At 44.7% G+C, this 27,827-nt stretch overlaps 1 protein-coding gene across 3 annotated transcripts; it reads left to right on the forward strand.

The window, feature by feature from the left end:
• Positions 1-27,546, forward strand: SRPX2 (sushi repeat containing protein X-linked 2). Of its 3 annotated transcripts, XM_075999228.1 has the most exons (12): positions 1-369; positions 1,296-1,450; positions 2,068-2,279; positions 7,169-7,249; positions 17,076-17,267; positions 19,396-19,572; positions 19,863-19,989; positions 20,158-20,279; positions 22,203-22,382; positions 22,720-22,853; positions 25,152-25,273; positions 26,354-27,546. In XM_075999228.1, exons 3-12 carry the CDS (start codon positions 2,198-2,200, stop codon positions 26,532-26,534), a joined length of 1,398 nt encoding a protein of 465 aa, XP_075855343.1. In that variant the 5' UTR covers positions 1-369; positions 1,296-1,450; positions 2,068-2,197; the 3' UTR covers positions 26,535-27,546. The 3 variants fall into 3 exon arrangements, with proteins under 3 accessions (XP_075855343.1, XP_012622835.2, XP_012622836.2); XM_012767381.3 differs by lacking the exon at positions 1,296-1,450; XM_012767382.3 differs by lacking the exon at positions 1,296-1,450 and having other exon boundaries at positions 2,197-2,279.
• Positions 27,547-27,827: the final 281 nt, after the last annotated feature.

Here is a 27,827-nt window from a genome sequence, read left to right on the forward strand (position 1 = left end):
CCAGCCTCTGTTAGTCATCACTATACTCACGGGCTTGGAGCCAGTGCCATTCACACTTCCCCCTGTTCCGCAGCAGACAGACGTGAGTTTCTCTAATCCCTACGTTCCTTCTCCTCCATCTCTCTAAAACCCTTCTCTGAGGGAGGAACAACTATAGCTGTGGGGATAATATAGCTTTAAGGAAACTTTTGGCAGATGCAGACGTCCTAACATCTGGGCAGTGTTAACAGAATCCCGGAGGCCCGGACAGACCAGGAGCCACTCGTTCTAGGAATGTTAAAGTAGAAGTTTTTTTCAACTGATGAGAGAAGCAGAAAGGAAGAAGAAAAAGAAGGAAAGAGAAAGAGAGCACAAAAGACCATAAAACAGGTAAGATTTGCAATTAACCCCTCCACGCTACATTACCCCAGATCACAATCATGGAGGGGACAAAAAGACCCAGGACTTGGGGAACGTGACTGAGGTTACAGGGGGAGAAGCTCTTTCATGAAACTGGATCATAAGCTGCATTTCATTTGTGCCGTGACCTGGCTGCAAACACATGTTCCCGCTACCTTCTCAGCCCACAGCAGAGGGATGGTTGACTCTAGTGAGTCACGTTTTCAGTCTGCGAACTGGGGAGGAGCTGGCAGGTAAGAGGTCACAGACTCAGAATGTCAGGTCTGAAGAACGAAAGTCCCTGTTCCAGAACAAAGGAACTGGATGGAGGCTGGATGCGGGAGTGGTGTCAGTAATCAGTTATCTAGCTGTTCATTTTCCTGGATCTCTCTTTAATCTCCTCTTTCTCCTTCTGTTGCCTCCTCCTGCTTTTATCCATCTCCTTCCTTCAGCTCTGTCAGACTTCCTTTTCTTTCTAGCTTCCTTCCCACATCTTTCTACTTTCCTTGCCTCCTTCACTTGCTGTCATTTTTTTTCTCGATCCTGCTTCCTTGCCACTCTCTAGACAAAATCTGAAGCCAAGTAGCAATGAATTGGAAAATGAATTTTTGCCTTTCTTGGACTTTGCACGTCACTGAGGGACTCTGGCCAGAATCTGCCATCTTTTTGTTTCTCCATTTCTGGGACTGACTGCTCCCCTGAGCATGGCTCTTCACTGAAAGCATGTGGGTAAATGGGTGCTTACTAGAAGGTCCAGTGGCCAGTTTATACCAATGGGCAGTAAGTTTTAATCCTGTCATTTATGAAGTATTTGCCCACTGGGAACCACAGAACTCTCATCCCATTAGAGTGAGGACAGGGCAGGAAGTGAGAGGGCCCCTGGAGCCTGCTCACCTTCTCCTCATGTACCTCTGTAGGTCCTCCCCAACCTCGCTGACTTCCTGCTGGCTCAGCAGGGTGAAACTAGAAGGTTAGGCTGGACCTGAAAGCCAAAAGCCACTACCAAACCACTAAGCCTCAAAACCCAAAGCTGAGAAGAGAGCCAGAATATAGTTACTGCCTGGGAAACTAGGTAAGAAAACATCCAGGCCTGTCAAATACAGAGTTAGTAATAATATTGTCTAACATAAATATTGATTGCTTCCCTATGTGCCATGCAATAATCAATTCTATAAGGTAGATACTATTATTATTCCCATGTTATAGGTGAAGAAACTTAGGTTCAGAGAAGTTAAGGAATTTATCTAAGGCCCCACAGACAACAGGTGACAAAATTGGATTTACATACAGATCTGTGTAACTCCAAAGTTCAAGCTGTTAGACCATATATGTTACCATTTTCCCAGATTAGTGGTTAGGAAATGCTAGGTGAATGGATGGAACCATTAAGTGGCAGCCTTTAGATCACCAATTTACCTTCTGGTTCTATGTGACTTTATGTTGGCCTTTTTCTAGTCTCAGTACCTCAGTGTCCCTCTCTGTAACTTGGACTGTGGAGCATTTGCATCCGAATCAGTTGAAGATTGAATGTTTCCTGGGAGGAAAAGGGACCACAAATAACAAATAAAGTCTTATCATTCTATAAAATGGAAGATCCTTATGAGGGGGATGATATAACAGACATTCATTAATTTTATTTTTTTTAATTTCATAGTATTTTCATTATAAAATCTCTCTTCTTCTTCACAGATCTTGTATTTCTGCTTCCCCTCACTTTTGGAAATTCATTGATGGCTGACTTCTAAAAGTCATTTTCCTTTGCCCTGGTACTTCAGGTCACATACCTCTATTCTTGTCTCCCTAACTCTCCCTTTCAAGGATGGCCAGTCAACTAACTCAAAGAGGAGCCCTCTCTCTGCTGTTCTTCTTAACTCCAGCAGTGACAGCAACATGGTATGCAGGTAAGTTCTAAAGGCTGTTGTCGATTATTTCCAGGAAGGGCAGTGCCTAGACTAAGACTTGGAGGAGGGACGAGTTAGACTACAATGAGAGACCTCTATTTTAAATACAGAGAAGAACTATTAAAAGACAATAAAGATTTTTAAACATTGCAACAGACTACCAAGGGTGGCTTTTGAGGCACCCTAGCAAGAGCTGTTTGAACATAGGCTATGCCAGCACAAAAATGAGAACATTGGACAACATGGTCTTTGAGACCCTTGTCTTTCCTGCTTCTCCACTTAGCTTCCTGAAAACCATTTTCTAATATGAATTTCTTTATGAGTCTGGTCCTTATTAATATTAATTTCTGTATGAGTCAAATACCCTTGTCAAGACCACAAAAATAGGACTTAGACCACATATCTCATTTGGAAAAAATAAGAGAGACAATCTATTCAAGGGAAACAAGAATCCATCAGACCTTCCATTTTCTCTCTCTCTCTCTCTCTCTCTCTCTCTCTCTCTCTCTCTCTCTCTCTTTCTCTCTCTCTCTCTCCCCCTCCCCGACCTTATTTTATAAAATGATATTTTTGTAGCTCCTTTCTGCCATAGCTGTTAATAGTAATACAGATCACATTCTCTTAATCAGGAATTCCCCAGTCTCTTCTGGTTTGTTCCTTACTTCAGAAGGCATGGAGATTTCCGGATTCCTGAACATTTCACCCTTCACCCCTAGAGACATAGGGAGCTAAAGAGAAAAGACTCAGTGAGGAGAGGAACAGGGAGAGGGGGGAGGCATGATGGAAGGATAATAAGGTGGCATACAGAGGCTTTTGATGGGGCCCAGCTGGCATTCCAATTGCTAAGAATATTCTGTGGCCTGCAGTGTCTGCCCTCACAGGGGCTGTGGGGAGTAGGGGAAGGAGACAGGCCCAACCAATGGGGTTAGGAAAATATCCAGAGATGAGTAAATAACAAACTGCTCCCATCACAGCCACAGTCATTGCGGCTAAAATTTTCCACATGCCCTTAGCTCCTGGTGGAGGCCTTTGGCAGTAGCTCTGTTTATCTGGAACAGCTGCATCAAGCTTTCAAACAAATATGCAAACTTCTTCCCCTTTTTGGCTTAACCTGGCTTTGTAGGGGGTGAAACACAAGGGCTGACATTGAGATGAAAAAATTCAAGTCAAGCCCTTGGCAGAGCACACACTGTTTGGGGGTAAATGAGCCCCAAGTCTCCAGGAGATAAATATGCAGCTGCCCACCCCACCACTCACTCTCCCCTTAGCTTTAGTTCAAGTACAGAAGACCAAAATCCAGCCAAAGACCACAGGACTAACGGAAGGGAGATTAGATGGCTCAAAGCCCAATTTTGAACACCTGTATGAAACCTCATGGCATGCAAAGGCAGTTTTTAAAAACATATTCATTTGGGGTTCTCAAAGGATGTTTGCAAAGGTGGCACTCCCCACTTCCACATGAATCAGCAGGTCACTCCTTCTGAGGAGTCAAGCTTAGTGAGGTCTCTGACAGCCCTACAAACCCACTCATTCTACCATCTTCTATTCTTAGGAGGCTACATGAGAGGCATTTGGAGTTCCAATGATTCTCTCCTACATTGCTAGCTCAGCTTCTGGGCTTGCCTCTGTCCATTTGTTCATTCATTCATTCAACAAATATTTATTGAGCACTCTCTATGTATCTGGGACTGTTTTGTTCACTTCTATAGCCTTGTCCTCAAATGGGCGAGGTACAAGGAAAGCGGCCAAGTGTGGATTCAGGGCTAATAAGAAAAAGAGTCCAGGGGTTGGGAAGGGTTAAGGATATAAATAAAGCAATGAGTGAGTTAAAAGTGTGTATTGAGGCCAGGCGTAGTGGCTCACGCCTGTAATCCTAGCACCCTGGGAGGCCGAGGCGGGCGGATCGCTGGAGGTCAGAAGTTAGAAACCAGCCTGAGCAAGAGTGAGACCCCGTCTCTACTATAAATAGAAAGAAATGAATTGGCCAACTAATATATATAGAAAAAATTAGCCAGGCATGGTGGCACATGCCTGTAGTCCCAGCTACTCGGGAGGCTGAGGCAGGAGGATTGCTTGAGCCCAGGACTTTGAGGTTGCTGTGAGCTAGGCTGACGCCATGGCACTCGCTCTAGCCTGGGCGACAAAGTGAGACTCTGTCTCAAAAAAAAAAAAAAAAAAGTATGTATTGGCATATCTGTGCAGCTCAGAAAGTCAGACTGTTTCTGTCATCATAAGCCAAGCATTAATGTGGATCTTAAAATAGTCTTCAACTATCAGTTACATTTCCAACCATACCTTTGCGAAGGGTAGTACTTAGAGGGCCGGACTGTGCTATGAAGATTAGAGGAACCCAGTAGCAGACCACACAGTAACCAGCACCTGATTGATCTAAAGGAACTAAGGAATGCTGCCCAAGCCCTTCCCTCCAGGGCTGAAGAGGGACAAGCAGATAGAATAATGTAGTCAAACTGTGGCCCGCAGGGTGTTTTTGCTGCTGCTGCCTGTCCTGCTTTGCAGCTGACTGGTCCCGGGCCCACAGTGTGCATGTGTGGAATGTGCACCACACTCTCCCATGGCCCTCCAACAGTCTGAGAGACAGTGAACTGGCCCCCTGTTTAAAAAGTTTGAGGACCCCTGATGTAGATAGAGCGTCCCTCTAGTTTCATTCTTATACCCCATCTCAGTATTCCAACATTTCCAAAAATGCTCAAAGACAGGCAAAGTGAGGAAATGGAAAAGTTTAAAGTGGTAAGGAAGCCTGAGCCCATTCCCAGCACAAAGCAAACTTGGCACTGGCCCAGCTACCTCCACACCCTAATGGACACTGTAATTATCTGATTGAGTCTTCCCCTCAGTTTTCCCGCATGCCCTGTAATTCTGGAATGATGTAAGATACTTGGTGGTCTTCAGTCCCATAGACACAGAGTAAAAAAACTGGGTTTCAAGAAAGATTTTGGATTTTTATCCCTGCTGGACATTGTTAAAAGCTCTCCCTAACCACCATCTTTAGTGGAATGTCTGAGTCTGATAACAAGGGGTCAGACAGACCCATTCTGCCACTTAGTAGCTGTGAGATCTTGGGCAACTCCCTTGATTCCTCTGAACCTGCTGTTTCATCTGTACATTGGAGAATATTAGTAGTGTCTATCCTACTGAGATGTTATGGTGACATAACGAGCTAACATATGTAATGTGCTTAACCCAGAGTCAGAGCTGAGTGATGTTAATGGTCATTGTCGTTGTCATGTTGTTACTATTATTCAGCCATAGGCTTCTGACACTCCCATTTTTCTCTTCTGGTAAACAGATGTTTGCTCCCTGCTAAGCACTTCTACAGCCAGCTCTAGAACAAGAGTGGGGAGACCTAATATTTTAGGGAATCATACACATCTGGCCTCTTGTTTACAGGAGCTGGAAGGCTTGGAGACTAATACTAAACTGAAACAGCTGACAAGAATTCCATGACCCCCACAGGGAAATCTCCCATGTGGGAAAAAGGGGAGATGAGGCCTAAGGGAAAATAAAGGGAAGCCAGAAGAATTGAAATGGGAAAACAGGAAAAAAAAAAAAAAGAAAGAGAGGGAAAGAGAAAAAATGAACTCTTTCCTCTGGAATGAGGACAAACCAACAAGGACATGATTTCATAGGGCAAACTTTCAATTTGATTCATTCCCTTGTTCACCAAGTTGGACTGGTTTCCCAACACCTCACCCGCCCCATCTTTAGTCTGGGCTAGTGGCAAACGGAGGAGCTTCATCATCTAGCCCTCTGCTCCACCCTTCAGTGCAGGGGGCCCTGTGCCTCTTCCCAGCAAGGAGGCATGCAAGTTTGTGGTCTGAGCGTTTTAACAGGCCAAAGGTCTCTAGCACTATAACCCAGCCCTGTCCTGGAAGCACACCCTCTCCTGGAAATGGGGAATTGTCTTCTGACTCCAGCACGACTGGCTGCCCTATTCTTGTGCGTGCATTAGGGCTCAGGGAGGCTAAAAGCAGGGCTTCCGGAAACTTCTCTCCGGAAAGGACCAAGTTGTTTTCCAATTAGTTCGTATTCATGACCGATTTCCTGCCGTCTGGTGGAACATACTGTTTAGTCTCTCAGACAGCCACAGACCTGCCTCCATCAGGGACTGTGCCATTTAACTGGACGGAAGTAGATTAGGAATGTTCTTTAAGCTCAGCAGCTCCTTACTAAAGCCCCTGCTGATTAGAGAAACAGGAAATTTATCCAAAGGACTCTCCCTTCTCTTTTCTCCAAACCAGGGCAAAGTGCTCATGAAACTGTTTTCATTTCTCCTTGCCTTTTTGAGCCATCCCTCTCTGCCTTGGCATGTCACCTTCAGCAAAGGCAATCAGATGGCAAAAAGGCTCATGCCCTGTGGACTAGTGGGAGCTCCAGTTATTGTTTCCCTCTGAGGACTGTGAGCAGGCCTGTCACTAGGGAGAACACACTTACTCAGGCTCTGTTTTCTTCTCCTAGCTGGAACCACAATCCATCCTCAGAGCTTGGTAATCAGTGACTCACCAAGACTCAGGTGTTGCATCAGGAAAATGGGTTATACATAGGCCAGATTGATGGGATTGATGAGTGGTCAAGAAGTTTGATTATTTTTTTCTTTTGAATGGAGTTTTCTAGTGCTACCAGTGAGCCCCCTGACCATGATCTTGCCCTGTATGCACCTGAGGTGCTGAGGTTTTTGCCCACAGTAGTTCTACTGCCTTACAAGGAAAAATCTCCCCCCACAAAATATTCACATGGCTCCTACCCCACGCATGGAGCACATGTCCTCAGGAACAAAGTTGAATGGGCAGTGGGAGGGGAAGAAGGTTGGGAAGGACTTGAGGGAGAAAGCAAAGCACCATCTTGATATTGTCCTCTTCATTCTATAATAGGTTCGGGCTACCATCCAGATGAAAGCTACAATGAAGTATATGCAGAAGAGGTCCCACAGGCCCCTGCCCTGGACTACCGAGGTAATTCTTCCTGCTCCTCAGGCTCAGGAAGGAGGCTCTATTCTGGCCTAAGACCTAGGCCCATCCCTGAAGCATTCTCATCAGGCCTGGCTCATATGTGCCCAAACTGCAGCACAGGGACACAGGGACTGTGATTTCTAATCATAAACTTGGTTACTGACTTGCTGTGTGATCTCACCTCTCTAGCCCTAAGGTTGCCTATCTATTATTAATCATTAAGTATTGACTGAGGCCGGGCGTGGTGGCTCACACCTGTAATCCTAGCACTCTGGGAGGCCGAGGCCGGCAGATTGCTTGAGGTCAGGAGTTCAAAACCAGCCTGAGGCCGGGCGCGGTGGCTCACGCCTGTAATCCTAGCACTCTGGGAGGCCGAGGCGGGCGGATTGCTCGAGGTCAGGAGTTCAAAACCAGCCTGAGCAAGACCCCGTCTCTACCAAAATATAGAAAGAAATTAATTGACTAACTAAAAATATATATACAAAAAAAATTAGCCGGGCATGGTGGCGTATGCCTGTAGTCCCAGCTACTAGGGAGGCTGAGGCAGTAGGATCGCTGAGCCCAGGAGATTGAGGTTGCTGTGAGCCAGGCTGACGCCATGGCACTCACTCTAGCCTGGGCAAGAAAGTGAGACTCTGTCTCAAAAAAACAAAAAACAAAAACAAAAACAAAAACAAAAACAAAAAAAAAAAAAAAACAGCCTGAGCAAGAGAGCAAGAGCGAGACCCCGTGTCTACTATAAATAGAAAGAAATTAATTGGCCAACTAATATATATAAAAAAAATTAGCCGGGCATGGTGGCACATGCCTGTAGTCCCAGCTACTTGGGAGGCTGAGGCAGGAGGATCGCTTGAGCCCAGGAGTTTGAGGTTGCTGTGAGCTAGGCTGACGCCACGGCACTCACTCTAGCCTGGGCAACAAAGTGAGACCCTGTCTCAAAAAAAAAACCAAAAAAGTATTGACTGAGAACCTACTCTATGACTAATTCTGTGTAAGGTAAGCCTGTGGGTGATACAAATTCTAAGATATGGGTTTTTTCCCCCTCAAGGAGCTTACATTCTGTGAGGGGTGAGGGGAGGATAAAATTAGTTATGTGGTAGCAATAAATGCAATACGAGTTAAGACGAAGAGGTCAGGAATGGGGTCATGAGAGATGATGTTTAGACTAGGCCTGGAACTATGGGTAGGATTTTGAGAACTAGAAAAGGGAGCGGAAGGCATTCAGCAAAGCAGATGGTTAAAGACAAGGAGGTTGGAACAAACCTGGTAGAGGAGGGAGCCAAGAAGAAACCACCCTGACTAGTGGAGATGGACTGTGGAGGTAGTAGAAAAGCAAAGTTGAGACTGGGTGTGGCGGCTCATGCCTGTAATCCCAGCTCTTTGGGAGGCCAAGACAAGAGAATCACTTGAGGCCAGGAGTTCAAGACCAGCCTGGGCAACATAGCAAGACCTTGACTCTACAAAAAGTTTAAAAATTAGCCAGGCATAGTGGTGCGTGCCTCTAGTCCCAGCTACTCAGGAGGCTAATGCAGGAGGATCGCTTAAGCCCAGGAGTTCGAGGCTGCAGTGAGCTATGATCATGCCACTGCACTCCAGCTCCGTCCTGGGCAATGGAGCAAGAAAAAGGAAAAAGAAAAGAAAATTGAATATAAAGAGTGAGACCAAATTAGGAAAGGCTCCATGATCTAGGGACTCTTCTAAGGAGAGGCAGGTGGACTATCTGTGAAGAATGCTGAATAGCAATTCTTTCATCATAAAGAAAGTAAGGCAAGGTCATACCTAGCATCCCTTCTGTTTCTGATTCTCTGTTTCTATGCTCTTCAAGCCATGCAGAAGAGTTCAGCTATAGTGCTAGGAGCTATAAGGAGCCATCATATATTTATGCACAGGGAAGTGACACAGTAAATTTTAATTTCAGAACATTAACCTAGTTATTCTGTACAAAAAGTAGGGACTTGGGAACGGTAGAACCAGAGTCAGGAAGACTCTCCAGAAACTAGTTATAATAATGTCGCCTAGAGATGATTGGGGGTAGTGGCAAAAAAAAAAAAAATGGCGAATAAGGATGAACTGCAGAGATGTTTCGAAGAAAGAGATGACAAGACTTGATATTGATACAGCAGATTTGATGTACCAAAATGCCAAGAAAGTAACTGATGTCTGAAAGCATCCAGTCTGAATATCTGGGAGAAATGTAGGACCCCTCTCAGAAACACAAGGCTAAAAAAGAAAACTGGTCTGGTAAAGATGCCCTATAGGCTGTTCGAAGTGGCAAGATGGAGCTTTGTAAATCATCAGCTTAGATGCATGGGCTGTTTGAGAGAGCCGAGGGCCAAGGCCAGAGGCTTAGAAGACATGTATAGATATAAGTAGGAGAAGAGGAGCCAGCAAGGCAAAAAGAGAGAGTTGGTGGTCAGCCATGTAGGAGATCAGAATAGTGTCTGTCATAGAAGCCACAGGAGAAGAGAGGTTTTTTTTTTTTTTTTTTTTGAGACAGAGTCTCGCTTTGTTGTCCAGGCTAGAGTGAGTGCCGTGGCGTCAGGCTAGCTCACAGCAACCTCAAACTCCTGGGCTCCAGCGATCCTTCTGCCTCAGCCTCCCGAGTAGCTGGGACTACAGGCATGTGCCACCATGCCCGGCTAATTTTTTATATACATATCAGTTGGCCAATTAATTTCTTTCTATTTATAGTAGAGACGGGGTCTCGCTCTTGCTCAGGCTGGTTTTGAACTCCTGACCTTGAGCAATCCGCCCGCCTCGGCCTCCCAGAGAGCTAGGATTACAGGCATGAGCCACCACGCCCGGCCAGGAGAAGAGAGTTTTAAGGAAAGGGAGTAGTAACAGATCAACTGTGTCAAATATTGCAAAGAGATCAAATCAAGAGTAGAGCAAACATTTTATTTTGTGAGGAGGGAAATGGTGGCTTTTGAGAAAACAGTTTCAACAGAAAAATAGCAGAGCTTTGGGTTCCTCTGTGCTCCTTTCTAGCTACCTTTTACCTGTTTTCTTCTCACTGCTAAATGGTCCGCACTCACTGCCTCTCTCTCTCAACACCCACTAACTCCTAAACTCCCTACAGTCTGTTTCCCAACCACGCACCCACAAATCTCCAAGCTGAAATGACATCTCTTGAAGATCACAATTCTCTCCCAATGGCCAAATCACATGGCCCTTTCTTGTGATTTAGGAGATTCAGACCTTCAGTCCCTCCAGCAGCTGTAAGCACATCTCTTTCTTCTTCTCCCTTCCTTGGGCTTCATGACATTGCACTATTCTGGCCACAGCTGAAGCTAAGAAAGTAGATGGGCTCTCCAGCGGTGACAATAGAGAGAATGAGACTGTGATCTGAACTTTGAGCAACCCTGACCTATCTCCTGAGCTCCTAGACTCCAACTGCTGCTGGGCACTTCCATTTGGAGATGTTTAAAACAAAATTCTTTCATCTTGTCTGAAAAAGGTTCTACCAGCTGACCTCTCTACTTCTGATCATGGTACGATCATTCTCTTAGTTACTTGGACTTCAAAATACTTCGATGTCACCTCTAATGGCCCCTATCACCTTTAGTAGCCCCCTTTTCCTCATCACTTCTCACAGTCGGTCACTGAGACCTGTCATTTCTTTATTAATCCATGGGATTAAAACATTTACCTCTCACATAGATAATGGCAGTTGCCTCTAACTGGATTCTCTGACTCATATTTCTCCCTCTCCAATACCTAATGACCCACTATAACCTTTTTTTTTTTTTGAGACAGAGTCTCACTTTGTTGTCCAGGCTAGAGTGAGTGCTGCGGCGTCAGCCTAGCTCACAGCAACCTCAAACTCCTGGGCTCAAGCAATCCTACTGTGTCCTGAGTAGCTGGGACTACAGGCATGCACCACCATGTCCCGCCAATTTTTTCTATACATTTTTAGTTGGCCAATTAATTTCTTTCTATTTATAGTAGAGAGAGGATCTCACTCTTGCTCAGGCTGGTTTCAAACGCCTGACCTCAAGCAATCTGCCGGCCTCAGCCTCCCAGAGTGCTAGGATTACAGGCGTAGCCACAGTGCCTGGCCTATAACCATTTTTAACCAGAATCTGGCCTCAGTCTAGCTTCCCAGTCTGACAACTTCTTACCCATTCTCCCCACCTGAATTCTATGCTTCGGCCTGGCTACTCTGTTCCCAGACTGCCTTAGCCCACACTTTCCCTTACCCCTCCATTCTCTCATTGAATATTTATTGAGTACCTACTATGTACCTCTTCTCCATTAAATATTTATTGTCTAGACCAGGGGTCCTCAAACTTTTTAAACAGAGTGCCAGTTCACTGTCCCTCAGACCGTTGGAGAGTGCAAACTGTGGGCCCGGGATGAGTCGGCTGCTAAGCAGGACAGGCAGTAGCGGCAAAAACACCCAGCAGGCCGGATAAATGTCCTAGGCGGGTGGCATGTGGCCCGCGGGCCGTAGTTTGAGGACACTTGGTCTAGACCACTCATTTGGCCTTCATTAGTACTGCCTCTCTGGTTTACTTTTTATTACTCTCAACAAAATAGTTATCCATTTAACAGAAGGAGCATGTGTGTCACTTTCACTGAGCCATGTATAATAAAAAGTAGATGCTGACCATTGGCATTCTGGAAGCAGAAGCCAGCTTGTGGGAAACTATAAATGGGAGAGGTGCATATTAAAAAGCAACAGATGCAGAAGTTACATTCAAGGGGTCTGGCAGCCCTATGATTAATATTAACCTTCCTCATTGGTTAATAAGCATAAAGCCCTTTAGAAAAATATAAGCTGCATAGCACATTTTGGCCTTGGGATCTAATGTCTCATGATTATCTTTGAGACTTAGTCTCAGGGCATAAAACGAATTGAGTGAGGTTATCAATGATGAGGGGAAAGGGGTGGCCAGGAAAATAACAACCTAAGGTACCAGCCTCTCATATTAGGTCTTTGTGACCTCATAATCAACAGCTTTGCAACTGCAGTGCTTAAGAAATTTCCATAATTTGGAGATGGTGTCTCCAGATGGCAGTGATGTGTGTCACAGGTCACATGCTCGAAACTAACGCTGAAACTAACGCTGAAAGCCACAGCCACTTGTTGCTTGAAGAGGGTTAAGACAGTGGCTCAAATCCAGACACTGACTTAGGGAATATCATTCATAGGGTTAGATATTTTACACACTCAATTTAATTTGATTCTTACAATAGCCCTATGGAACTGGTTTATTATCCCTCATTTTACAGATCAGGAAACTAAGCTCAGGGAAGTTATATTTGGAGAGTCACAGAGGTTGGAGATGCTCAGAACAGCAGGAATTTAAACCTAGGTCTTTGACTCCAAAGCCATGCTCAGTCTATCTCTTTCATCAAAAATGTAACTCATTGTTTAAGAAAAGAACTACCCGGATCGTTATTTTAGAGCAAACTGCCATGTCGTTTGCTATCACTTTCGTTCATCTCATACTTTCTGTCATGCCCTTACCCTGACTCCTAGCCTGGAGTCAGAAACTCTTTTCTGAAGTTCGCCTGCAGTTCGCTGCTTTCCTCACAGCGTGCCTCAGCCCTGGGCAAACCAGTCACGCTGCCTGGGTTATCTGAACATAATCACAAAGAAGGCCCTTTCAACCCCGTTGTCAGCACTTTTTTTTTTCTTAATATGCCCTAAAAGGAGATAGACGAATAGCTACAGAGGCAGAGGCCATGAGCCTGAGTTCAAATCCCAATTCCTCCACCTTCCAGCTCTTTGACCCTGGACAAACATCTATTATGTGCCAGAAACTGTGCTATGTATTTTATAAATGTTATTTCATTGAGATAAATTGGATGCTTGCTATGTAGTGATATAAGAAGATCTCTAAATACATCATTAAGTTGTGGAACAGTGGGCACAATAATGCAATTACATGTGTTAAAAAGGGGGGGAAATAAGAAGCTGTACCAACGTTTGCTTTATATGCATAAAGAAACTGTTGGCCAGATGCGGTGGCTCACATCTGTAATTCTAGCACTCTGGGAGGCTGAGGCATCGTTTGAGCTCAGGAGTTCGAGACCAGCCTGAGCAAGGGCGAGACCCCGTCTCTACTAAAAATAGAAAGAAATTAGCCAAACAACTAAAAATAGAAAATATTAGCCGAGCACGGTGGCGCATACCTGTAGTCCCAGCTACTTGGGAGGCTGAGGCAGGAGCCCAGGAGTTTGAGCCCAGGAGTTTGAGGTTGCTGTGAGCTAGGCTGACGCCATGGCACTCTAGCCCAGGCAACAGAGTGAGACTTGAGCCCAGTTTGAGGTTGCTGTGAGCTAGGCTGACGCCATGGCACTCTAGCCCGGGCAACAGAGTGAGACTCTGTCTCCAGAAACAAAAAGAAAAGAAACTGTTAATAGTGGGTCCTTGGGAAGGCACTAAGGAGGTAGGAGGGGGATATTTTACTGCATAACTTTTCATACTTTTTGAATTTTAAGCCATGTGGCTATATTACCTATTCAACAAGGTCATTGTTTACTTCAAAATAGCAGCCTATCATGCTGCAGTAGCAGATATTGTGGTTAGAAAGGACATGGGTTTTAGAGCAGACAAAGCTTGGGTTCAAATCCAAGTTTTGCCCCTTACTTGCGGAGGGACCCTGGGCAAGTAAGTTACTTCTTCATCCGTAAAAGAGGGATAAACACCTGCCTACCTCACAGCGCTGTTGGGAGGGCTATATGAGATGATGTACGTGAAAAGGAAAATATGCAGCATGATGCCTAGCACACATATTCAGCAAAGATTTACACATTTTCACCGTGTAGTATTTCACTACATTCTGAATTTCAGGTTCCCACTGACATTCTTTAGCTACAGTTGCTCTGCCAGTTATGAATCTTTTTAACCGTATTGTCACCTCTCCTATATTTCTTCATCTCACCCACATCAGTGGCATGAAAAGCATTATCCCATGCTTCGCTTACTTTTGCAAAGTGTACCCATCACTTCTCCTGCTCTACCAGTCTGGTGACCCTACCCAGAAAGAAATGAGGTCAATCTGGAATTACTTGTTTCCAAGGGCTCCTGGATATCACTACTCCTCTAACTGCCATAAATCTTACATTTAAATATTCTAGAACACTATGCTATCAGTGCTGTCCCTGTCACTAGCTTATAGTTCCCAGAGGCTACCTTCTTCCTCCTTTGAAAATTGAGATTGTGTTTTTGCCCTTCTCTCATCTTTCAACATTTTGTCTTTATGCCAATGTTCCTCCAGGTCAGCAAGTTTAAACTTATTTACAATAGCTACGGTCTCTCCTACTGTCTCAGCCTTTATCCTGGGCTTTATATTTCCCTTTACCATCCTTGCTTGTTCTCCCCATTCCAATCTGATGTGTATTTTCCTTGACAGAATATGGGAGAAAAATAGAATGGGAGTGATTGTTGAAGTCCCAGGCTCCCAAATAATGTCTTTGTGGTATGTGTTGTGGCTTTATAATCAACAGCTCTGCAACAATAGTGCTTAAGAGACTTTCTGTAATTTGGAGATGGTGTCTCCAGATGGCAGCCGTGTGTCACTGCCATAAGCGCGAAACTAATGCTGGAAGCCCCACGCGTGGTGTTGGCTGAATAGTTTTCTCACTGTCATCTGTCTTCATTCTCCAGCTGCGCTCAAGCAGAGGCTGTAGCCTTTCTTTGTTCCTTTGACTTCTCGTCTACTTTTTTTTTTTCTTCAAAGCCCCCTCTTTTTTGTCCCTTAGGATTTGGAAACTGAATCAGCTCACATGGGGCTTTAGCCATCCCAACCCTAGGATAACAGATCCGCACCGTGTTCTGTGTGCATCCTTGAGCAGATGGCCCTCTGCTTGTTTATCTGTGTCCCTTTAAACTCTGAACCCGCTACAGAGTCGTTTATTTTGTATACCCAATGAGGCATCTTTATGATTCCTTTATGATTTAACAACCCTATAACCTTTTGTGCTCAGTGCTGAACTGGGATCTGGCTCTGTTTCCTAAGCAGATTTTTTTGATGTCACATTCCCTTCCTCTCTCTAGCTCACATCTTCATGTTATTTTTAAAAAACGTATTTTAAATTTACATACAGTAAAATTCCCTCTTTTGGTGTACAGTTCTATGAGTTTTGACAAATGCATTGAATCAGGTAATGACCACCACAGTACAAAACAGTTCCATCACGTCAAAAATTTGCCCAGCACTGCCCCCTTTGAGGTTAGCCCCTCCCTTCACCCTGCTCTCTTGCAACCACTGATCTGTACTCCATCACTATATTTTTGCCTATATTTTTGTCATATAAATGGAATTCTACAATATGTAACCTTTTGAGTCGGGCCCCTTTCACTTCACAAAATGCATTTGAGATTCATTCATATTGTAGCATGTACTAGTACTTCATTTTTTTGTATGGATAAACCACATTTAGTTTAACCATTCACCCACAGAGAGACATTTGAGTTGTTTCCAGCTTTTGGCAATTATGAATAGAGCTACTTTAAACATTTGTGTGCAGGATTTTGTGTGGATAGTTTCTCATTTCACTTGGATAAATTACCTTAAAGTGGATTGCAGAGTCACATGGTAAGTGTACCTTTCTTTAGAAGAAAGTATGGTATTACCTTTATAAGAAGCTACCAAAATATTTTCTAAATTTCCTGTATTTTTGCATATCCACCAGCAATGTATGAGAGTTCCAGTTTCTCTCCATCTTCACCAGCACTTGGTATTGCCAGGTTTTTTTTTTTTTTAAGTTTAGACATTCTGATGGGTATACAAATGCTATCTCATTGTGGTTTCAGGCCGGGCGCAGTGGCTCATGCCTGTAATCCTAGCACTCTGGGAGGCCGAGGTGGGTGGATTGCTTGAGGTCAGGAGTTCGAAACTAGCCTGAGCAAGAGCGAGACCCCCGTCTCTGCTATAAATAGAAATAAATTAATTGGCCAACTAATAGATATAGAAAAAATTAGCCAGGCATGGTGGCGCATGCCTGTAGTCCCAGCTACTCGGGAGGCTGAGGCAGAAGGATTGCTTGAACCCAAGAGTTTGAGGTTTCTGTGAGCTAGGCTGATGCCACGGCACTCACTCTAGCCTGGACAACAAAGCAAGACTGTCTCAAAAAAAAAAAAAAACAAAAAACAAAAATTAAAACAAATGGTATCTCATTGTAGTTTTAATTTGAATGTCCCTAATGAATCATGATGCTGAACATCTTTTTATGTGTTCATTTGCCATCAGTATATCCTCTTAGGTGACATGACATGTCTGTTCATATCTTTTGCCCATGTTCTAACTGGATTGTTTCCTTTTTCATTGTCGAGTTGTCAGATTTCTTTCTATATTGTAGATACTAGCCTCTTGTCAGATATATTGTTTGCAAATATTTTCTCCCAGTTTGTGGCTTGTCTTTTATCTCTTAATAGTGCCTTTCACAGAGCAGAAGTTTTTAGTTTCGACAAGGTAGATCCAATTTATTAATTTTTCTTTTATGAATTGTGCTTTTGAAGCCATGGCAAAGACCTCTTTGCCTAGCCCTGGATCCCATAGATTTTCTTCTATTTTTTTAAGGCCATTATCTATTTTGAGTTAATTATTGCATAAGGTGTAAGGCTTAGGTAGAGAGGTTTTTTGTTTTTTTTTCTTTTGCATATGTAAGGACAATTGCTCCAGCACCATTTGTTTGAAGGTGATCTTTCTTCCATTGAATTGTTTTTGCACCTTTGTCAAAAATCATTTTGACATACGTGTGTGGGTCTACTTCTGGGCTATCTATTCTGTTCCATTGATCTATGGCCTATTCTTTTGCCAACATCACACTGTCTTGATTACTGTACTTCTAGCTTACTTTTCTTCTATTGCTACAGTTCCCCGATGGTGTTATACATTAAATATCCAGGATGGAGAAGCCACATGCTACTCACCAAGGGGAGGAAATTATCACAGCAGCCTGGGCACACGTTGTGAGCTCTCTTGTGATCGGGGCTTTCGACTGATTGGACGGAGGTCCGTGCAATGCCTGCCAAGCCGCCGTTGGTCTGGAACTGCCTACTGCAGGCGTAAGTTGTGTGTGTGTGTGTGTGTGTGTGTGTGTGTATGTTTGTGTGTGTCTTCCAGAGAAGCCAGCCAGCCAGCCACTGAGGGTATATATCTGGAGGTTTACTATGCCCTTTTCTCAAGTGCAAATTGAGAATTTTCCACAGGCCCCCAACAGGGCCTCTCCCGATCCTAAGATTCTAGTTCATTTTCTCTCCCTGTGGTTACTGCCCAAGCAGCAGGGGCATTTAAGTAGCAACCAACCCTTCTGACTCAGAGAGTCCAGGACTGCCCACAGGGGGCTAAGGCTTGGGCCTGAGGCCTATTGTGGACCTGCTTCTAGAGCTCCTGAGGATATGTGGTCTCAGACTCTTTCCCACTTGTGGTCAACTGCTGTACTTCCTGGCCTACAGCCTTATAAGGCCTGGGCAGTCAAGCTATGAGACATCTGCTGTTCTTCATTTTCTTCTGAAAGTCAGAAGAATCCCTAAAGCTAGAATGTGAGGATGCTAATACACTCACATTCCAAATCATGTCCCCCTTCAGCTTCCAAATCCCTACCTCTTATTCAAGCTCCACAGCCTACCCTCTTTTAGTAGCTGAGCTTTATCTATCTGTATGTTCATGGCTCAATACCATTTGTGTGACACTCATGTGTGCAGGGCCCTATGTTGCTCACTTCGGGAGCTTACTCAGTTCCTCAAGTATCCACGGGCTGCTTATAGACTAATGGGATAGAAACACAAATATGTGCACGTGAATGTGATGTAACTTGACACAGACGTGCTGAGCATTAAGAGAGAAATGGGGCTGACCAGAGAAGATGCTGTGGAGGAGAAAAGAAGGTTGATAGCCAGAAAGAAGGCACTCACCACACCCCTCCAGGTGCCTGGAATTAAGTTGTTTCGGGACTTAGACTCCATCGTTTCCTAAATGAATTTGAATTGGCCTGACAAAATTGAAAAATATAAGGCTATAAATTACAAGTGAACATTTAAATCAGTTAAAAGAATGGAGACATACATATCTCCAGGTGACTAGAATGGATTGATTGCTGCACTGAAGCACGGAATCGAGCTTTGACCTTCCTTATAAGAAACAAAAGGGCAAACACTTTGGATCTATCATTTTTACTGTCATATGATACTAAGCAAACAAATTCATCTGAACAGACAAACCTTGTTCCTTGGCCCTAATTTCAAGGAGGTCACTTTTACATAGGTCTTTAGGTAAGGGATACTGGAAAACAGAAAAGGCAATAATCTTCAAGTCTGGTTTGGCCAAGAAGCAAAATGAGCATAGCTTGTATAAATCTTTATTCAAAACCCCAACAACTGAATTTATGCGGGATTTGAACTTAAACAACCTAAAGGAATATATGGCCGACCTCTCTCAAGTGTCCGGTATCTGAGACAAGACTTTGGCAAGCAAAGATTCACAATTAATTCACAGTGGCAGTCTCTGCTTCCGGCACGTGTGATGTCTAAAGCACATAGAGTCCTCTTTTATCAAATGCCACCATGCCTGGCCCTTCAGGCACTGGTCTGATTTGTATTCTAGCTGGGACAGAGGGCCAGCCCACTTTGGCATGTAAGTGAGCCTTAGCTGAGCAGCGCCTGTGTGAGTGCCAAAATTATACTCAAAAAGGAGCTTTGAACATGCTCAAAGGCATCAAGCATTTGAGGAACAAGAGATGAAAATTAACAGTTGCTTAGGGCCCTAAATTAGCCCAGAGGTTTATATGTATTTTCTCTATTAATCTGCATAACAATCCTATGAGGTATCCACATTTTGTTGATGAAAATACTGAGACCAGAGAGATAAGGCAACTTCTCCAAGTTACAGAGCTCCTAAGAGGTGGAGCTGGGATGCAAACTCAGGTCTGATCCTGAAGTCCATGAGCTTGAGACAAGTATTTAAATAATTTCCCTCTTTGAGACCCCCTCACAAGAGTGCTGCTGTACTTTATAATATGAAAATGTAAACACAATTAGGGGAAAATGCAGTTAGGCACAAAAATATAAGGGCAGTTTGGGTAGAATGTCTATATTTTCTGCTGCCTGTGATATGGTTCTCCCTGTGCTAGATGCTCACATATCACCTCCAGATAGTCCCACAGGCCACTGAGCTTGCTACTTGGTTCTCTCTTAGAGATGAGATGCCACGCACTGCCATTCATCACTAGTGGCACTTACACCTGCACAAATGGGGTGCTTCTTGACTCCCGCTGTGACTACAGCTGTTCCAGTGGCTACCACCTGGAAGGTGACCGCAGCCGAATCTGCATGGAAGATGGGCAATGGAGTGGAGGCGAGCCTGTATGTGTAGGTAAATGCTGGGCGCTCCCAGTTGTCCTGCTGCAAAGAACCACCCTAGCATGATAGCCACAAAAGATGTGAAATTCTCACCACGCCAGCATTCTTGTTCACTATGGGGGTGGCACCCTGAGCATATGCTTAACAAAATGATCATTTCCCCTGGAGTTGGGCCTCCTTCCTCAGTTTCTTTGAGCACCTTGAACTTTTTACTTATCCAGTGGTGTATGGTATTATTTTGATGGGTTCCCTCCCAGGAAGGCAGGGGCCCACAAATGAACACTTGATTATTTACCTTGGCAGACATAGATCCCCCCAAGATCCGTTGTCCTCACTCACGTGAGAAGATGGCAGAGCCAGAGAAACTGACTGCTCGAGTATACTGGGATCCACCCTTGGTGAAAGATTCTGCTGATGGTACCATCACCAGGTAAGCTTGAGTAACAATGTCCCCCCTATGCCTCCCAGAAGCTTCTCCCAGCCCCCCAGCCTGCTCACAGTGAAACTGCATAGGCTGAGGCTACAAGTGATAATATGCCTCAGGCCTCCATTCTAAGGGTCTCTTTCCTCAATGCCTCTTTCACCCTGTCCCATGCAGGGTGACACTTCGGGGACCTGAGCCTGGCTCTCAATTTCCCGAAGGAGAGCATGTGATTCGTTACACTGCCTATGACCGAGCATACAACCGGGCCAGCTGCAAGTTCATCGTGAAAGTACAAGGTCAGAAAGAACTCTTCAATTTCTGCAGTGTTTGTTATTCCTGCTCTACCCTGACCTTCTAAAAGCCCACCACAGGCCCAGCGCGGTGGCTCACGCCTGTAATCCTAGCACTCTGGGAGGCTGAGGCGGGCGGATTGCTCGAGATCAGGAGTTCAAAACCAGCCTTTCTACTGATAGACCAGGAAAAAAAAAAAAAAAAAACAGCCTGAGCAAGAGTGAGACCTCGTCTCTACTATAAATAGAAAGAAATGAATTGGCCAACTAATAGATATAGAAAAAATTTGCCGGACATGGTGGCGCATGCCTGTAGTCCCAGCTACTCGGGAGGCTGAGGCAGGAGGATCGCTTGAGCCCAGGAGTTTGAGGTTGCTGTGAGCTAGGCTGACGCCATGGCACTCACTCTAGCCTGGACAACAAAGCGAGACTCTGTCTCAAAAAATAAAAAAATAAAAAAAATAAAAAAAATAAAAGCCCACCACAATCCTTTCCTCTCTATGCCTGAAACAGACACATCTCATTTATACTGGGAGACAGAAAAAACAAATTCACCGAACAGGCTGATTCAGAAAGCCTACGTTACATGTACATGTGTGTCTTTCTGAAACCTGGACTCTCCAGTAAGACATTCCCGTTCTCCTAAATCTAGGTAAAATTCACAAAGATACTCACTCTGTATCTTTTTCTTTTCTTGGACTTCAAAATGATCAAATCTAATCATCCTTCATTCTCAGTCATTTGCCTCTGCTGAAACTGGTGGTGTTGGCTGCCTGATTGGCCCTCGTTGCTTTGTATTGTATTGTTTTGCTTTTATCATTATAAAAATAATTCATACTTATTTTTGAACATTTGATAAAGAAATATATAAAGGAAAAAAATCTATTATTACATCATCCAGAGGCAATTATTACTAACCTTTTGGTATTTTCCTTCCAGTCGTTTTTCTATGCATACTTTTAAAAAATATATAGTTGAGATCGTACTGTATAGCCAATCATAGATCATCCTTTTCCACTTTTCATTAAAACAAAGTAATTTTCCCATGTTATTTAAAAATTCTTCAAAAATATTTTTAATAACAGCATAATATTCTACTATAAGAATGTATCATAATTTGCTTAACCTTTCTCCCACTGATGGACACTTAAGACTCTTATGACTTATTTATTTATTTATTTATTTATTTATTTATTTATTTATTTATTTTGAGACAGAGTCTCACTCTGTTGCCTGGGCTAGAGTGCCATGGTGTCAGCCTAGCTCACAGCAACCTCAAACTCCTGAGCTCAAGTGATCCTTCTGCCTCAGCCTCCTAAGTAGCTGGGACTACAGGCATGTGCCACCATGCCCTGCTAATTTTTTATATATATATTTTTAGTTGGCAAATTAATTTCTTTATATATATATATATACATATATATATATATATATATATTTTTTTTTTTTTTTGGTAGAGACAGGATCTTGCTCTTACTTAGGCTGGTTTCGAACTCTTGACCTTGAGCGATCCGCCCGCCTCGGTCTCCCAGAGTTCTAGGATTACAGGCGTGAGCCACCGCGCCCGGCCTCTTATGACTACTTATTTCTGCTATTAAAAGTAATCCTGAAAGGCGGTCATCTTTACTCAGGGTGTCCATAAAGTCTGGAAACATAGATGACAATTTTTTCTTTTACAGATTGATAGTCTTTTGATGACAATATGTACATTCACCTGTGTTTCCAGACTTTACAAACTTTGGTCTGCATTTCAGATTTAATTCCATAAGAAAAATTCCAGCTCCATTCCCAGCCATTGGAAATATAGACAAGCCATTTTGTTCTGATCATCCTCAGTCTCCGGGTCTGGAGAGCCCAGCGTGGGCTCCCCCCAGCCTTTCTTTCCTGTGAGAGACACCCTAACCCCTAACTTTAGCTCCTCCCTGACAGTGAGACGCTGCCCAACTCTGAAACCACCGCAGCATGGCTACCTCACCTGCACCTCAGCGGGGGACAACTACGGTGCTGTCTGTGAATACCACTGTGATGGAGGTTATGAGCGCCAGGGGACTCCCTCCCGGGTCTGCCAATCCAGCCGCCAGTGGTCAGGATCATCACCTATCTGTGCTCGTGAGTGAAATCAGGGAATCAGGAGAGTGGACAAGTTGATCAGGGGTACTCTGGAGGATCCCCTCCCAATGGCACAGGGGCCAATATATTACATGATGTGAGAATGAAGGGTTCTGGAGATGTGTCTATTTTAAGGGTCAACATTCTCCCATAGAATACTCCTACTCCAAAAAAGAAGAGTTTAAAATCTCCAAGTGTTCTTTCAGGATTTCCCCCAAGGGAAGGGAGAAAGTACAAGAAAGAGTTAACCTGAAAGACTGGAACTCCTCAAAATGTTAAGTTATCCAAGCTGGGATGAAGGCGAGGGCCATACTCTGGCCATCTGCTTCTGCCCTAGCTATGAAGATTAATGTCAATGTCAACTCGGCTGCTGGCCTTCTGGATCAGTTCTATGAGAAACGGCGGCTCCTCATCATCTCAGCTCCTGATGCCTCCAACCGATATTATAAAATGCAGATCTCTATGCTACAGGTGAGCCCCACTCCCTCAATGAGGGTTTAGCTCCTTTACATTACCCCCGTGCCTTTTCCAAAGCAAACAGTTGCTCTCTGCAGCACAAACCCTACTTCTTCAAACTTTTTGTGGATAGCATTTGATCAGTTTTACCATAGACAGATTTAGCACATTTTAAAAACTGCTTTGTCTTTACTGAAAAGGCAGTGAAGCCACTGAAATGGTGGATGTGACTTGCAGGAGACTGGGTCAAAGATGGGAAAGGAGTGTGGCAAAGCACTCTGTAGAAACTTGCAAGACAGTTATGGTCAAATGTAAAAGTTCGGAATTAACCATGTTTATGTTTTCAAGGAATAATACCACTAACAAACATCTATGCAGTAGGTGCCATGTAGGTACCAAGTACTGATCGATGGGCTTTACACATATCCAATTCTCACAACAACCCTTATGAGGTGGGTACTATCATTATCCCCATTGAACAGGTGAGGAAATTGAGGCATAGAGAGGTTAAGTGATTTGCCCAAGGTCACTAGCTAGTAAGTGGCAGAACTGGGATTGAACCCAGGAAGTCTGGCACCAGGACCTGTGCTCTTAACCACTACCAGTAGCAGAAGAGAAGGAAAAGTGTTGTGATATCTCAAAGTAGAATCAGAGAGTTGCATGATGATTTTTAACATACTAGGAGCTACCAAGCCAAAGCCACTGGTGGGGGAGGGAGAGGTAAATAGGACAGACTAGATATGACCATGGGGCCTTATAAAAAGAACAGGCTGGGTTGCTGAAGAGAATTCAGGGTGTGCTGACAAGACAAAGAGAAGCAGCTCTAGGGAGCTTCAAAGCTACAAGGGGCTGGATCCTCATGTAAGAGAAAAAGCTGCTTAGGGAGTTTCTATAGGTTGAATCTTAGAAGTTGCCAAGTCAATACTGACAGGCCCTTGGTGGAAGCAGTTTTACCAAAAGAATAAACCCTGGGGCGTCTAGACCAAAGAAGGATCTCATTCCTCCAGGGATCTAAAAAAGGCAGACAAAGGCAACAGCTCAGTTTGAATAGGAAGCGAGAACAAGAAGAGGAACCTGCCAGTGAGGACAGTGACTCTGAGGGGTACAGACTAGAGGGGGAGCCCAAAGAAGAAACGAAATGGGGCACCAGGGAGTATTCAGTGTCTCTTTAAACCTTGCCCTGGTAACTGGCTAATGGGTGATTCTGCAGAATTGGCAGGACAGACCGCCACAGTGGGGTTACAGGGTGTGCTGCCCACTGCGAGGAAGGCAATGAAGGGTAATGAAAAAAGCACTGGGCACTATTTTGGAGAAATCCTGAAGACCAAGAGAAGACCCTGGTGATAATAGCCTAGTGATAAAGAGCACACACGTGGGTAAAGGGCATCAGCCCTCAGTTTGAATCTCAGCTCAGCATCTATTGTCATTCAAATTTGGGCAAGTTACTTTCTCCTCTACAGAGTAAGAATGATACCACCTAGCTTGTTAGGGGTGTTGTGAAGACTAATTACAGTATTTCTACAAAGCATTAGGTAGGAGTAGTCAATAAACAATAGCCATTATTATCCTATCACATTAGTTATCCGTTAAGAACCTGTGTAGTTTAAAACCTATGCAAGGCCAGGCGTGGTGGCTCACGCCTGTAATCCTAGCACTCTGGGAGGCCGAGGCGGGCGGATTGCTCGAGGTCAGGAGTTCGAAACCAGCCTGAGCGAGACCCTGTCTCTACTAAAAATAGAAAGAAATTAATTGACCAACTAAAAATATATATACAAAAAATTAGCCAGGCATGGTGGCGCATGCCTGTAGTCCCAGCTACCTGGGAGGCTGAGGCAGTAGAATCCCTTGAGCCCAGGAGATTGAGGTTGCTGTGAGCCAGGCTGATGCCATTGCTGTGAGCCAGTCTGATGCCACAGCACTCACTCTAGCCTGGGCAACAAAGTGAGACTCTGTCTCTAAATAAATAAATAAATAAATAAATAAATAAAAATTAAAAAATAAAATAAAACCTATGCAAAGCTAAGCAATGATTATGTTCCTGCAATTTAGTCATCATGTATCTCTTTCCTACCCTATATCATGTAACTGGTTTCATGCACTTTAGCAGAATAAAGGAAACACTGTTGGGGCAAGTACTTCAGGAGTTACAGAGGGAAAAGGTTGTTGTAGACCCAACAGTGTAATCGTGTGACCACTGGGGGAGAAGCCCCTTCTTTCCCACACTGCCTCATGTGATCCCAGGAGGAATCAGCCAGGTAGCCTTAGGTTTGAGTGCAGAGGCCTGATCCATAAAATGTTCTCTCCCCCTCCCAGCAATCCACCTGTGGACTGGATCTGCGGCACGTGACCATCATTGAGCTGGTGGGGCAGCCACCTCAGGAGGTGGGGCGCATCCGAGAGCAACAGCTGTCAGCCGACATCATCGAGGAACTCAGGTCCAGGCTGGGAAGCTGCAGGGCAGGGTTGGGCAGAAACCCTAGGCAGGCCACTGGCACTGGGGGTGAGGGGGGGGTTTGGGAGAACCAGTAGACACTAGTTTCTTGGGGCATTTCTTGTGTTTGAACTCTTATGGATGCATTAGGTAAGACCAGAGAGTGATTCTTGACTCTGGCAGGACATCAGAATCAAATAGGGGCTTGAAATACAGATCATCAGTCCCCACCCTAAAACCACCTCAGGAATGTGCTTTTATAAAGGCACTTAGGTGACTCTGAAGCATGACCAACGCTGAGACAGTTAGACCCAAACTTGACTCAGAGGATCCTCTGATCCTGTTGCCTCTGGCCTCATCTCTTTACCTTCAGTCTCCAAAAGGCATCTTTAGGCACTGAAATCTGAAGCATATCTATCAGATCCTGGGAGAAGAGAAGACTATAGGGGACAGACAAGTGGTAGGAGTTGACTTTTCTCATTGCCTATCCATTATCAACCTTCCAATGCCTCCAGGTATATGCAGGGCTAATAAAGCCATCACTGCTGGCTGTTCTAGAAATAATACCTGCCTCTAGGGCTCAGACTCAGTTGGGACAGAAAGATTCAGTCCCAGTTAGAAGGGAGACTAGGAAACGCTCAGAGGAAGGAGACTGCAGACTTGCAGCTACAGATAGAAGAGTTAACCAGGTAGTATTTGTCAACCTCAGGGCTGCCATGTATCATGTGCACACACAGCATAGTGTCTGTGATGGGCGCCCCCTGGAGTTATTCAGCCTACATAGCAATATATGCCTGCCCTGCCCAAAGGGGCCTACAGTGGAAGCACAGCTTCCATAAAAAGCTGCCTCAGCTGGGGCAAGGACAGCTTAGCAGACCTAGACACATAGGAGCACCAAGAGTAGGGTCTGAGCACAGAAAAGCAAAGAGACTTGAGATAGGTAGTTGGGGGGGGATGGGGACCTGGCATAGGGTGTGACAGGAATTAGTCTATCAGTGGAGCCGGGAAAGGTCAGAGGGTAGTGGAGCCTGGTGCGACAGATGCCCAGACAAGGTCTCACATCTCCCTGGGCTGCTCTCTCTAGGCAATTTCAGCGCCTCACTCGCTCCTACTTCAACATGGTTTTGGTTGACAAGCAGGGTATTGACCGAGAACGCTACATGCAACCTGTCACCCCAGAGGAAATCTTCACATTCATTGATGACTACCTACTGAGCGACCAGGAATTGACCCAGCGCCGGGAGCAAAGGGACTTATGCGAGTGAACTTGAGCCAGGGAATTGGTTGAGGCCAAGAAAAAAGCTCCTCTAGTTAGCTGAAGCTGGGGCATAATATTAATAAATGGTTAATATTATTAACCATTTAATAATATTAAATGGTTAATAATAGAAATGGTTTCCCACAGTTTTAGGGACAGGACTCTGAGGTGGTGAGGTTTGCCAATCCAGACATGTTTCCAGGCACCTTTTTAGGGCTGTGTAATAGTTTTGCTAAGCAAGTCTCTGCTTCGGGTAGCACTGCAAGAGCATAAGAAGTTAGGTAGGGACTGAGGACAGGCCCTGGGCAGTGGGTTGGGGGTAGAAGGCCTTCCTTTCCTAACCTGGGCCTTTGCCCAGCTCTCCAAAGTCTTTCAGATAAGTAAATCCTAAATCCATTCACTGACTGTTTTAACTGGTTCCTCTACCCTGAGAAGACAGCAGAGGGCAGCACCATCACAACAACCAGGACACTTTAAGCAAGCGACGCTGGATTTTCCTTACAGGTTAACTAGACCATGGGGTGGAAGGATGGGAGAGCTATAAAACATTCTTGAACCTGTTTGTCATTTCCCCTTCTTGGGCAATTGGGCTTCAAATGTTATCTGAACCATTGCTTCACTTAAGAGTTAGACAAACGCTGCAATGGGAGGGAGCCTGGGAAGGCAAATCCAGTCAGAGCCGAGCACACTATCTGGGCCCCCGCCGGCTGGCTCATGGGCAAGGACACCTTCTTCCTCAGGCCTCCAGTTCCTATAGCAAAAGGCAGACAATGCTGTCCCTACCTCAGAGGATACTCCAGCCTGTTATCTAGGAGCCTTCAAAAGCCACCACCACAGGTCATGTGGGCAAGAGCTACAGCAGCACAAAGTCAAGCCTTAAGAACCAGGCCTGAAAGTAAGTTTGAGGTCTGGCTATCATGAACTGGAGCCACACACGTCTCTGCTCTGACTTCAGTCCCACTCAGTGGTGTGCCATGGTTTAAAAGAAAAGTATTCTCCCCCTTGCCTTCTTTTTTTTTTTTTTTTTTTTTTTGAGACAGGGTCTCACTCTGTTGCCCAGGCTAGAGTGAGTACCATGGTGTCAGCCTAGCTCACAGCAACCTCAAACTCCTGGGCTCAAGCAATCCTCCTGCCTCAGCCTCCCAAGTAGCTGGGACTACAGGCATGCGCCACCATGCCCGGCTAGTTTTTTCTATATATATATTAGTCGGCCAATTAATTTCTTTCTATTTATAGTAGAGACGGGGTCTTGCTCTTGCTCAGGCTGGTTTCGAACTCCTGACCTCGAGCAATCCGCCTG

The sequence above is a fragment of the Microcebus murinus genome, chromosome X (genome assembly GCF_040939455.1).
Source record: "Microcebus murinus isolate Inina chromosome X, M.murinus_Inina_mat1.0, whole genome shotgun sequence".
NCBI lineage: Eukaryota > Metazoa > Chordata > Mammalia > Primates > Cheirogaleidae > Microcebus > Microcebus murinus.